General features: G+C 42.1%; 2 protein-coding genes across 3 annotated transcripts; both read right to left on the bottom strand.

The window, feature by feature from the left end:
* Positions 1 to 8,464: 8,464 nt before the first annotated feature.
* On the bottom strand, positions 8,465 to 8,872 carry SARC_09864 (hypothetical protein; the record flags this gene model as incomplete). Its single annotated transcript, XM_014296107.1, has 1 exon — positions 8,465 to 8,872. The coding sequence occupies one exon, from the start codon at positions 8,870 to 8,872 to the stop codon at positions 8,465 to 8,467; it is 408 nt and encodes a 135-aa protein (XP_014151582.1).
* A 1,019-nt stretch (positions 8,873 to 9,891) lies between these two features.
* SARC_09863 lies at positions 9,892 to 13,635 on the bottom strand. 2 transcript variants are annotated; one of them, XM_014296105.1, is made up of 5 exons: positions 13,426 to 13,635; positions 12,869 to 12,975; positions 11,731 to 11,794; positions 10,702 to 10,776; positions 9,892 to 10,392 (listed from the first exon to the last, which is right to left on the bottom strand). In XM_014296105.1, exons 1-5 carry the CDS (start codon positions 13,432 to 13,434, stop codon positions 10,288 to 10,290), a joined length of 360 nt encoding a protein of 119 aa, XP_014151580.1. In that variant the 5' UTR covers positions 13,435 to 13,635; the 3' UTR covers positions 9,892 to 10,287. The 2 variants fall into 2 exon arrangements, with proteins under 2 accessions (XP_014151580.1, XP_014151581.1); XM_014296106.1 differs by lacking the exon at positions 13,426 to 13,635 and having other exon boundaries at positions 12,869 to 13,413.
* Positions 13,636 to 13,880: the final 245 nt, after the last annotated feature.

Raw genomic sequence — 13,880 nt, 5'->3', positions numbered from 1 at the left:
CGTTTGAAACCTAGTAATTTCCATCGAAGTTTACATATCCACCCTTTTCCCCGCACATCGAGTAACATCGAAGAGAAAAGCGGCTGTTAAGAAGCTGCGGGAGCTCACTGATCACGGGTACGTATCCAGGCAGACCTCAAACGAGAGACCCCAACAAACACGTGCTCGCGACTCCACTTTATCCACACGACCCAATAAACGGGCACGCGCAGGAGCGAAGGACATGGAACCTCCATTTAAGGATATTAAGAAATGTGCCGACGCACAGTGCGGGTATGACATGTACCAGTTAACCCCTAACGGATATTGGGATGGCAGACATTCATCCACCTGTACACACTTTCTTATTAAGTGTGACAAGTGTGAGAAGACCAATGGCTATCACACTAAGTCTTGGGACTGAAAGCTAGATCCATTAAAGGATCAATCAGACGATATCTGTCTGAATCCATATAAGCCCCCGTCAGACACAGTCAAGTTATTAATACCTGACTTTGCGGACAAAATCATGGATCTGATTCTTGTTAATAAGAAAATAAAGATCAGATATTGGGCAAAATTCCGCTTTAACGACGGATATGTCAGTCTTGACTTAACCAAGGTAGACTTTACACATTTAAAGTATCCCTCAAGGAATTATGTATCCTGGAGACACAAGGCTGTTGTAAAGGAACAAGTTGAGAAATAGATAGCAGATGGTGTGATAGAAATTAACTATCAACAAACGCCAGTTAACTTGGTGCTGCTAGCCGTAGGTTAACATAACTCTGACGGATCGTTTAAGAAAGTCAGAGTATGTTTAGATATGAGTCCAATAAATAGATTATTGCCGACTCATAGCTTTCACTTATCTCGTATTAACGAGCTACTGCGAAGGATGGAAGGTGCTACAGTGTTTACAACTATAGACCTTACACAAGGATACCATCAAATGCAGGTATATGAATCCCACCGTACACACTTTAGCTTTACGTGGAAAGGCAAACAATACCGGTTCAAAGGTGCACCTTTCGGGTTAAACTCTTTACCAGCATTCTTCCAACAAGTAATGGAAGAAATGTTTGCAGACATGCCTAACGTGCAAGTCTATATAGATGACATAGTCATCTTTTCTAAGACTACAGGCGAACACGCCGCATTAGTCAGACGAGTCTTTAAGAGACTCAATGAGCAAAACTTGAAGATTAACGAGAAGAAATGCCACTTCGCATTGAGCGAAATACAGCTGTTAGGCTACCATATATCTGGGGAAGGTATTAAAATCGACCCCGGTAAGGTAGAACATCTGTTAGATTGGCGAACACCAACTACAGGAAGAGATGTTAACAGCATGTGTGGGTTTACAAACTTCTTTTCAGATAGAGTACCACGCTTAGCTGACTACCTTAAACCTTTTGGACACTTAAGATGTCATAAAAGCAAACTAGGAGACTTGTGAACTAAAGAGTGTGATGACGCATTTAAAGCGCTCAGACACGCAGTCCAACAAGCCCCAGTTATACAAGGGCCAGTCGATGGCGTGCCGTTAGAAATAGCAACGGACGCCTCCGACTTAGCCTTAGGAGGAGTATTATACCAGCTTATAGATAACAAACCTAGATATATACAATTCTTTAGTCGAGCAATGAATGCTTCACAGTTGAATTCACCAACTGTTAAACAAGAGTTATTAGCCATAATGGCAGCTCTAACATACTTCCGAGATTACTTATACGGAACAGCATTTACGCTAATGTGTGATCAGAAATCTCTTCAATATATGAAAGAGATTAAACCCGACTCGCAATTACTGAGTCGCTGGCATGATACAATATCAAAGTTTCATTTTGATATAAAACACTTGCCCCGGATATGTTATCACGCTTCGTACCGGACTTTAATAAATCCGTACGTGAGTTACTAGCCACTGACTGGAAGTGTAATCCTAGGTGGTTTGAACTGGCTCAAAAGGTATATGGGCCACATACCATATATATATGTTTGCTACACATCATAATGCACAACTATCGAATTGCAGGACTTTAAATCATCCTATGGGAGACGCCTTTCAAATAGACCTCTCCCAACATAATGCGTGGGCTAATCCACCATGACAGTTACTTGCCCAGCTATTAAATTATGTTCATATACATAAAGCTACCATCACGTTGTGTTGCCCATTTCGGAGTAAAGATCCATGGCTCAATAAATTGATCAGCATGATACAATGCGAGTCAATATATTTAGATAGGGAAGTAGATACTTTCCTATATCAGGGTACCCGAGCCGTCCAGAAGACGCCCTGGAGACATAATATTATATGTCGTATAGGTCCCATTGGAACAACCAAATGGACCCCTTCTGAGACCTTCCTTAACAAGGCCAAAGAATCAGAGATTCCGCTCTCTACCCAATTGGAAATTAAGCAGTTCAAAGGCAACACAGCATTTAACGTCTGTGCACAAGAAATACAATCTACTAACGACACTGTTAAGAAGCGTCAGTCTCTAGATAGGACTCTGTTTACTAACATAAAGTCCAAGCCCGAGGTCTTTCAAACCCTATTTTTAAAGGGATTAATGAATGACAATCCTGAAGCGTATACACATATAATGCGACTATTAAATAAGTTAGGTGTATCTAACGCACATGAGCGCGTTTATGACGCTCATGCAAAAGCAGGACAGGAGTCTGGAAACACTACAGACTTAGAGACCACGCAAGTGGATTCTCAACACCCTACCTTTATTCTGGAAGAGCAGAATGATGAAAATAATTTTGCTTGGCTGAAGCAAAATCGTAAACTGAAGCACCAGAACGTAGTAGAAGCACTTAAAGATGCTAAGCGACATGGGATCGCTCACCCTAAGCTGGCAACTTTAGTTGATAGAGTATATCAGTCATGCACAGACTGTGATCTCAATCAGATCAAGCGCTATGGCTTCGTACCACTTAAGAGTGTGACTGAAGATGTTCCATGGCGCAGGGTCATCATTGATCTGGTTGACTTGCCCACGTCCGAGCACACAGGCGACCGTTACGTATGCCACTTCTTTGATATGGTGTCACGGTTTAACTTGCTCTATCCATTAAAGGATAAGAATACGCAGATCGTGACAGAATTATGTTGCTAAGTCTTTGCTGACCACGGGTGGCCGGGTATTATGTACACTGATAACGGTAGCGAGTTCTGCGATGACGTTATGGAATCGCTAGTACTCGTATCAGGCATATGCCATATGAGAGGTGTGCCATATTAGCCGCAAACGCAAGGCGTGAATGAAACGAGCCATAGAAGACATAATTTCTTCTTGCGTACTGCATTAACGGATGATGCAGATGATTGGCCGTACCACCTTAAGTGGGTACAAACACAGATGAACGAGTGTGCTGATCCGATTACAGGAACTACACCCGCTTACTGTTTTCGTGGCAGATATAGTGAGTTACAAATCCCTTTTAACAAGGACGAACCCGATCATCATGAGTTACCATGGTTAGAGAAGGTCCAACGTATTTATAACGTTGTATATCCTTCTTATTAAAAAGGCAAAAGCGTTGGAACACTACCAAGAAGATAGCAGAGTATCAGGTTGGTGACAGAGTTAACATCCGTCAACGTAATTTCGATGATACTGTATTAACATCTAAATGGATAGGTCCATATATAATCTCTGTAGCAGACACTAAAAGTGGAACGTATGAAGTAAATAATCCCGATGGTTCTAGGACGCTTAATATAGGCACAAGTCGTATTCCGACTACAGAGATTATACTCGCAAGAAGACATGACTCTAATGCCCCTCTTGATCGTTCTGAATTTAAAAACATTATATAGAGAACGGATAAGGGAGGCTATACATACTATCGTACACGCTTGATAGACGGTACAATAGATGAGTTGACTTCAGATGCTTTCGATAATCAAGACTATTTAAAAGCCTTTAATCGAAAATGGCGTAAACGCCTGCATATGTCACAAGCTGAAAAAGATATCATGTTTCCATCGTCTGAAGGAACGGAAGTTAAAACTTATCCGTCTACAGCATTTATCCCGAGCCTTATTGCTCATCCTTCATATGTGCTTAAGACACTGAAGCGTAAGAAACGTCCAGTCGACCACCACGGACCTACTGGACCTAAGCCCAAAACTCTCAGGATAACCGAGAACACTTAACTTCCTCCGCCTGAGCAACATTAACTATATGTTATGCTACTTAATGTTTCGACCCGTTTTTCCTTTCTCGCTTTTTGACCCATAATCAGCTTGAGTGAGCAACTCGCTTCTCTTGGGTCTCAAAGCTGGGTGGGAGCTGTGTAATAAGCCGGGCCTCCACATTAGACTCCCATGTATAAACGTACTCTTAAGCAGTACGCAAATTAAAAACGTACTTAATAGTACGACGAACTTAAGTTTCCTAAACGTACTCTTAATAGTACAAGGAACTTAAGTCTCCTAAATGTGCTCTTAATAGCGCGAGGAACTTAAGTTTCTTAAAATGGTTTTTAATGGTTTTATTAATTAATACCTTTTCCATTTAGCATATCAGATATTTGGATGAGGCCATTAAAAGGCCTCAGTAAAATACCAAACATAAAGAGTTAGTCTAGTTCTATTAATAGAACTTTATTTACTTTCCAATTTTATTTATATCTGAATACTTCGGTTGCGAGATAGTTCAACCGAATATAGGTTCCTAGGGATTATTAGCGTTACTTAGTTGATCCTCCGATAAGCCAACCAGATGTGCCAGTCTGATGAAGGCTAAGTCGGTATTTCTTGATAGTGGCAAGTTATTGGTTAAGACAATAACTACGGGCGTCAAGAGTATTTCTATTTATTTATTTATTCTATTTAAAGATAGGATTTTATGAGTCTCTCGGATTCGCCCTAGAATAGAGCAACAACGAAACACTAAACAAAATCCCTTCGGCGGAAACAGTACTGAGAGGATTATATATAGGCAATGTCTCAGCCTTACAATCCCTCAGAGTATTGCTGTTTTCACGAGACAGACCTAACTTTATTAAAGGTCTCATTTCGTTTATTTATATTGATATAAACACGATACTTAGAATTCACCTACGCGTTTATTTATTCTAAGGCATTAGCATCGAATTTATTAGGCCAAATCTTACAATCACCGATTCTAGGATTTGAATTATAATATATCGTACAACAAATTAGATCGGTATAGAGCATAAAACAAGCTCTCCATTTGCAGTGCGATAATTTATAGATATAGGTCATCGAATATTTTCTCTTTTCAAGATAACGAGCAACACAGGAATGTAGTGTTCCATAGAGGAGATAATTAATACTAGTACCACTCTAGTTAGGTATACTCTTTCAATAACAACAAAATTCTTTCGCTATACGTTCCTCACCTTTTATTTTTGATCTATTTGATTGCAGTTGCTTTAAAAATGAGCCCGTTTCAATATTAATAAGAAAGTTTTCAGTACAATTTCGCTGTCCGCGGAATCAATTTACTAGATTTTACGATCTCAAATATAGCTTTCCGTGACAAATGGTATATATTCAGCACAACGGTCGCTCGTCACAAACGACATTCTAGCTGTAATTTCAAAATTAAAAATGCTTGTTGGTCAAAAAAGGATTGCCTACCCGTATATCAAGCAGATTTAACAGCCTCCATCAATTTTTCAAATTAATCTACCTTCTGTTAAATTTACCCTAATAAAGTCCAATAGGTGCTCAATCAATTAAACATTTGTTGCAGTATTCGATCGAAAATGTCTGATCGGATATATCTGCGTTCTGGATGGTTCCTGTGATTTCAGTCGCACTATTGCTGTAGCTTATTGTTAGTTGAAATCGCTAGTCCTACAAGTTACCGATAGTATGATATTGCCATTTGAATCTAATGCAGGTGCAAATTTTGTTCTCTTGTTATGTATACCTTTTTTTTCATGTACGTATCAATGCGCATTGCGGTAAAGTATCCATGCGTTATTTTATTGAATTGGAAAACATAAATCAAATTGACGATCAAGAGTAAAAACGGACACTTGTCGCTCCTGAACTACACAAATTTTGTATTTTATACTGAAGTATGCAAATACAAACACTGACTTTAAGATGAATTTCAACGACTTCTTACAGATGACTTCACGTTGAATTTCAACCACGCCTTCACCTCTGTAGACATTACCTGGGCGAATGATGTGCTGAAGTATCAGACGTGAAATATATCTATTCTTTGTAAGCCGCATGCATAGCATTTTAACCGGATTTAGGGATTATTTACTGCTTCATTCCTTCACCAAAGTAGCTCGATAAATATTTCATTCACAAAGCGTTTATATTGTAGAATACACACTGCGAGATCACTGGCAGACTCAATTATATCCAACCATCCGTTCCCTACATGCATCTTGGAACATTCTGAGTTGCGAAGTGGCCAGCAGTATCCATTCTTTACGATCGATTCAATGTATCTCGCTGTTCCCACCGTAGTGTCAAGGACAACTACCGACTATTAACTTCCATCGCCACTTGCGACTTGTCAGCAAGGAGGTTTACAAACACTAGTTTTTCTGATACCGGAATCCCCCGTCGTGCCTTATATTCCTTCTGATCGCATAATTAGCAAATCAGCTAGGTTTCCAATATATGTAATCACATAGAAATATTGGTCGTACGGCCGAATTAATGGTCGGATCGTAACCGCCGTACAACAAATAATACGTATACAGTCCGACAATAGTTAACCCAATGTCTCTGTTTAGATAGTGACATACCCAATTTTTCACTCACTATTTAGCCGAATTTTTGTACACACAATATCTCACTTAGACGCTAGCTACAATCAAGCTATTTAGGTCATTAGAAACGCAAAGAAATATGTCACGATTAACTATCATATCGATATATAACTTAGACTTGTAGTGCCACCAACAGTAGAGCATAGACATGCCCATCAAGGCGAATTTATATCATTTAGAAGAAAAAAATAATGAATGTGTGATATATTGACGTGCGTATAACATGTGTGGTCTAAATCATGATCCGTAAATGTTTGTTGTAGTGAGTAGGGCACATGACATACTCTGGTGAGCACGAGCTATGCATGTCTGTCTGTTTACAACACCCTGGTGCACAGCATGTAAGCTTGTGGTAACGGTTCGATGTCTTACTCCATGTCTTACTATATGGATCATACTTCCCAGCTCAATTTGGTTTCCGCGGGTGTATATGGTCGGGTAAGCATAGCCCCGAACGTGTAGGGGATCGCTCTTCAATACAATACAAAGACTCTTTATGGGTGTCTACCATAGTTATAGGATCGTTTCCAGACAAGTGGCACCATGCCATTGCCGTGTTCATAATCGCGAATACGTGTTATCTAACCCTTAGTCCTTATTTCAATTCTAGACAAACAGCGCCTCCACGCACCTGATTGTTAAGATCGGCAGCGTTTCGACCCTGGTGGTAATAGTCGCTTACTTTATCTGGATACCGAAAGGTATAAATTCGCGATCTGTTGTATCTGTATATGTTTTCTCTTTCGGACACTCGTGTCATGAGTGGAAGCGAAGTGATCAGTGTAGATATGGTCCTTGTGCGCAAGCAAGTATAATTCTTGCGCGGTCGTTGTTTGTTGTCTGGATCGTCGTATGCAACCGTACCATTTCGAGTATCAAAGTCGAACATCAGCTTATCCACCATGTGCATCTTTAGTTCGTCCTCTGGTATACCCTTTAGCCGATACCGGGGTTTCTTTATTACAAACATACCATAAATAGCACGCAATAGTAGTTCATAGAGTGGTCATATAGTGGTTGCAATACACAGAAACCGCTGTCCAACAATAACACAAGCGCAGTTCCGTATATAGTTTTAGTTGACCTAAGAACTATAGCTGTTGTTTTGCCATAATCGTCGTACTGTAGCAGTGGCAAGTGTTTTGGCCTAGCCTTTCCCTCTACTAAGTCACTAACAAACAGGACATACGAACTACAACAAGCTATTGTTTTAAACTCGTTGACAAGCGGCTAAAGTTTCTTCGGGGAGCAGCAATTGGCGTAGCTCTAACGACAATCCCATGGGCACATGGGGTCGACACAGCAGCATTTCCAAAATGATGTAAAGACTTTGTGCATGTTTTGAAGGGCTCGATGACAGGTCTCCGAGTCGCGGTCGCCTTTAAAAAGGTCTAGACACTCGGTAATCGGTTTAAAGCGAGCTTGCAACATCAACGTGGATAAGTTAGGGGTAGGATACGAGGAGTCTTCAGAGGAGTCTTCAGATGGAGTGGAGTAATTAGATACCGTCGTAGCAGGGTAACGAGACATTACAAACCGGACAAAAATCAAAACATGGTACTCCTTCGCTTTTAACTTCTGGTTAGTTGCAGCTTTGGGCAGAATATTGTGAAGATGGTAGGTCGGCCAGACAGATCGTACAATTTAGGCTCTTGGTCTTTTCGGCCGTTGCGATTCAAGCGACGCGGGCATACATTCATACTCTCCCATTCACCATGAACGATGCCTGAGAGATCGAGTCGCCTTCTATTGGTTGCGTGTCGTCGTCAAGGCACGGGGTACCGCCACCATCAAGGTCCATAGCCTCGTCGCTGGTAGCACCAGGACATTCTCCAACTCTGACAGTATCAGCAACTAGTCTTGCCTCTTGTTCTGGTGCAGGTGGAGAAGCAGGTGCCGCTGGTGCTAAAACAGGTGCTTGTGCGTCAATATCAGCTCTAAATGTACCATATACATCAGGCGTGATGTTGAATAGAGTTTGGGAGCTTCCGTGCTGTGTCCCATTCAATCGTTCAACCTGCAAGGTTACAGTAGCTGAAGCCGGTGGTCCTACGTCTGACGCTAGACTGGATTTTACATTCCTGTTATCACCATGTACGTCCATTGTATGGTTGACATTTCCACCCGTAGAAAGACCGAGAAGTTTCTCTACCACTAAACGGTCAGCATCATCTTCGACAAATCTATCAGACGCAAGATCTTATATACCTGATGGGGGCGACAGGGCTGTACTACGAGCTGAAGCAAGGTGGTTGGTGGGTCATGGCATATTCAACGAGTGTGTGCTCACAGATACTCGGCCATGATAGGGGCTGCCACTCGCACTGTCTCCTCTCGTTCAAAACCAGTGCAAATTGCAACATAGATACTTCGTCTCCTGTGGCCACTAGCGTACTATTTTTATCTGTTCTGTGCGAACAGTCTGTCAGAGAGTATACATACCTCTTGGCTCCACCACTAAGGTGATCCTTCCCAATAGCAACTACAGTGCCAGTTAAGCGATGCTTGGCTTGTAGATCCTTAGGAAAATGCCAAATAATGATTCCGGACCATCGATGGATGTACACCCGACATCTTCATATTCCCTTTCGTCCAAATCGGATGCACACAACGCGTTCGTTTTTTAGGGGGGGGGGGAAGGTGGGGTACTCCCCCACGGTTTGGATCCACATGCACTGCCATACGGTCCTATTGTAGCACTGTGCATCTGCTCTATATGATTGCACGCACATCCCAAGACGGTCGTTAACTACACACAAATCTCTCAAACACCACAAAACAAGATGTTAGTTGCCATAGATACAGTTGACTATCTTCTATAACTGTATTCACTACATCGTCGTAGTATCATGTAGATTTGAGTCGAAGGTCTAATTGGATGTCGGTATCTGCTCAGAAAAACCTAATATCCATCTGACAGTGTAAATCCAGAACAAATCGTGTGAATTTGTACCACTCCAGAAAACTAGACTCAAATTTGCGTGTTTAAAAAGAATTTAGACTACCTAAATGCCGTAAACTACTCAAATAAACTTATCAACCAAGAGCCGCTGGTAAATAAAATATATAGTGAGCTTATTTAAGCAGTATGTGGTTCAATTCCAACGATCAAGTATCCTTGTTGTTTCGATTTGAGCAATTGGCTCTCCTTTATTTGGAATTCCCGGCTTTCAGCCTTTTCTAAGTTTTGTGTTTTCTCAATTTTGAACGCTACAACATGTCAAACTAGTTTGCGTCCTCTGTAATAAGATGGAGGTTTGCATACTGACTCATCGATCATAAGTGAGAGTCCGGTTCACAAAACCTCAGCAATGGAGCTCCTAGCAAGTGTGTATGTTTACGTAAAAGCTCGATACGGACGCCTCACAACTTTTGCACACGTGGCATTCATCCGCAACTGTTATGCTCACCGTCCTTAGGCTGCCCGCGCTGGCCTATGTAGACTAGAATACACTCGCGACCACCACACATATATATGTGTCTGTAGGTATAGTATTTAATATAACTCAATACGACTTTTCATCCTCGTGTCTTAGTCATACGTTGTGCGTTAGCTCTCATAATTGGCCTTGTTTGTGATGCCTCTGCTCTGTCATTCAAGGCGTCGAATAGCGGTAATTTCTCCTGCGATGAAATGAGTGTAGGTATCGTATCAACTTGTGAATTGTCGCAAACTTAGTATATTGATAAAGAAGTTCTGCGCATATGCATATCTAAACATGAAACATCACATACAATCCCTCGGCGGAGTACAACCAAGACCCCGTTTTCGTACAAACGTAATACCAAATTCCTATATCTTGAGAACGAAAATAAGAGTTCCTTCTAAAAAAAACAAACGTCTCACATAGTTTGAGTCCGTCGCCGAGATAACAGCAGCTTTGAGGGTTTTCCCCCTGACAAGAGAGAGATTGATCAGACTGTTTCACATACCTCAAGAAAGTCGTCGAAATCGTCCAGTAATGTGGTGATCTGGGCATTCTTCGCTCGTTGCTTAGCCGCATCAGGCTAAAGTGGAGATAGAAAAGGAGCAGCACAAAACCAGTCATGAATATGTGTATCTATAAATAGTAAACGTATGTAATACAGACACCAAGCAAACCTTTTCATTTGATTATGTATTGTATGGAGACACCTGAGGTTGTATGCATACTCGGGTGTTGGTATGGCTCGCGCTTATTTTCCTACAGGGCGGAACAGACTTAATGCGGCACTTTTCTAGAAAAAAAGTTTCCCTGAGTAGCGTATAACAAGTGTGCCATGCCTGCTGCTGAGAATTGTCTGTTGAACACATATCTCTATCTCGATACTCTTCTTCACCCTACATTGTATTGAGTCTCCAGCACACAATCAAAGTCAAATAATCTGGTGTGCTATTAGTCTAGAGATCGAAGAAACGCTTCATAGGTAATCCCGTACTTTTGATGCTATCGATATGTGGCTGGTCGTAAAAATCCACAGCCAAAGCTCAAAATGTAAATTTATTGAACAGGACTTGGATTTCGCCAAACACGAGAGTTTTGAAGGAAAGTGAGGTGAAAACAAAAACGAGACTACGGAATCAAGACAAACAACCGGGGGTTAGGCGAGGCTACCTACCTAACCCAGTGCTTAGTGTCTGATTAGTATCGGTTCATACATTAATGAGAACGCCACATAAACTCTTCAATGGTATAAACGGCCCTAACTACCGAAATTAGGCTGAGATGGTTTAACAACGGATTGTTATAGAACGGGTTAGAGATACGAATGAAAAGGCCAAGACTAACAAGAAGCATCGAATCACTGTAATCTGGGGAAAGAAATGTCAAAGGACTGTCACTATAAAAATATTGGGATTCAGAGACTATGGTAAACTGATAGTGTATAATGTAGTGTACTGTAGGTGCTTTCACAACTAATACACTTAACGAACACTGTAGTGCCACTCAGCATAGTCAAACATCAATACAAAATGCATACCGCCGCCATTTCCTCTGGCACCACGCTGCCTTTCGTCTCTGTTTTAACAATCGACTCGAATAAACTGTGTCAACAAATAAATAGTCCATGAGAAACGAGAACCTATTCAGAAACCCTATACGCTAGATGTGATGTCTGTGAAACCTCGCGGGGATAACACAGCTACTCGCACACACAGTCGGCGGTATTGGTGCTTACATGCGCCTACGCTATCCGTAGGCGGAACATCATTCCAACGCACACAGCCAAGATCAGTACAGCCACGCACCAAAACATTGGGCGAAGGTGTAAGTACACACATCCCCAACGGTTGGGTCGGAGCGGATACATCAGTGTGTATGTGTGGTCAGGAAGAATATGATGAAAAGGATATGAATACACGCAAAGGATATGAATACACTTCACGGCCGCCTCGAGCAGAACTGGGCAGAGCTACACACCACACACACACGCGCACACGCACGCACACACACACACACACACATACACACACACACACACATGCACAAACACCAACACACACACTCACACACGCACACACACATACACACACACACACACACGCAACAGAAGAAATCCCACACTCCAACAGGCCAGTACAGTGAAAGTGATCCGCGGGGCTGTCAGTACTACATCGGGACTTGTCCTGATATCGACACCATCAGTGGAGTGCAACTAATAGTAAGCAAGCAAGGCATTCTGAACTAATAAGGATGGTTACTCTCGAATAGTCTAAGGACGTCTCTATCTTTTGTGGCATGAGATCATAGAAAATACACGCATGCATGCACACGGCTAGGGATAGACACCGGTGCTGGCGTTCTAACTTGTGCGCAGATTTAAAATGCAGGTGAACATTTAAACGACTTGCAAACGTTTACTCAGTGGCGTAGAGGTGTCCACAGCGGCTGATGCATGCATCTGTATACGTTCACACCTATACATCTCCGATGTCGCTGGGTGCTAAGGGGATTCAAGGAGGGGTATAGATTGATATACCACACGCATACCTACACATGATCGCATCCGCACGTACACATGTAGTACGGGTGAACCTGTGCAGACGTGTGCTGTGTCACACCCCTTAGTAAACACGTAGCACGTGGGAAACTACACTTGTCAGAGTTTCTGCACATACTTGGTTGTCGACGACACAAACTCGTGGGCCGTGCCGGTGGTGTGTTTCTGCGCGCGAATGAGATCCTTCAGCATCAGCCGCACGGTCTGGCGATTCTCGGGCGTTTCCTGCGACATGGGTTTGGGTTAGTACCAGCAGACCAAGACATGAATCTTATGCGGATATGACAGGACTTGATATTATATACGTGTACCGATAGACGTAGGAATCTTATGCAGATATGACAGGACCTGATACTTTATACGTGTACTGAGAAACGTAGGTATCGGTGTAGATATGACTAATCCGAGCCATGCCAATGTTGCGACGTAGAGGCAGCTTCAATCGCAGATTCGTCTCTTGAAGACACCTACGCAGGCAGTAAAGCAAATGAAGACCACACATTCGCAGGCATCAACAGAAAAACCACAATTAGAAGGCACTGAGATAGAAAGCTAGACATGCCACATCGGTTTATACAAAAACGGTATATGCGTAGTATTTAATATATATATATATATATATATACACATGAATATACATATATATATATAGACATATACATGTAATGAATACACCTTCCACATCGATTTGACCGAGCTCGGCACATCATGCACGGGAGAGGGGGTGGATGCGTAGTCTATCTTGAAGTCGTTCTGGGTCTGCACTACACCCAGTGTCTTGTCAATGACATCCAGGGCATCCTTCCAACACTCTCCCTCTAGTGCGCGTATGAGCACATACGCTGGGTTGCTGGTAGAGTCCTCTGTCAACGCTGAGATCTATGCAAAACAGAACAGGAGCACGACGAGAGATATATATCAGCAACGTGTGTCCGTATATAGTTGGTTGCCCTTACATGTGTTATACAGCCCATGCTTGACTAGTGAATTACGAGCACGATATCCGGGACGGTCCGTATGGGGTTGTACACGTGTAGGTAGGCGAAGTACTCAGAGAATATACATACAAATCATTTGTTCACATGTATGTATGAGGATTCACATACACACCATTTGTTCACATGTATGTA

This window comes from Sphaeroforma arctica (genome assembly GCF_001186125.1).
Source record: "Sphaeroforma arctica JP610 unplaced genomic scaffold supercont1.1066, whole genome shotgun sequence".
NCBI classification, from domain to species: domain Eukaryota; class Ichthyosporea; order Ichthyophonida; genus Sphaeroforma; species Sphaeroforma arctica.
The sequence above is the reverse complement of the archived record's forward strand: the minus strand, read 5'-3'. Positions and strand labels throughout refer to the sequence as shown.

Coding starts and splice junctions, on each gene's coding strand:
- SARC_09863 (XM_014296105.1), bottom strand. Junction 11,795..12,868: donor TTTGTGTCGTCGACAACCAA/GTATGTGCAGAA, acceptor TTGTTGACACAG/TTTATTCGAGTCGATTGTTA. Junction 10,777..11,730: donor TGCCAGAGGAAATGGCGGCG/GTATGCATTTTG, acceptor TCTCCACTTTAG/CCTGATGCGGCTAAGCAACG.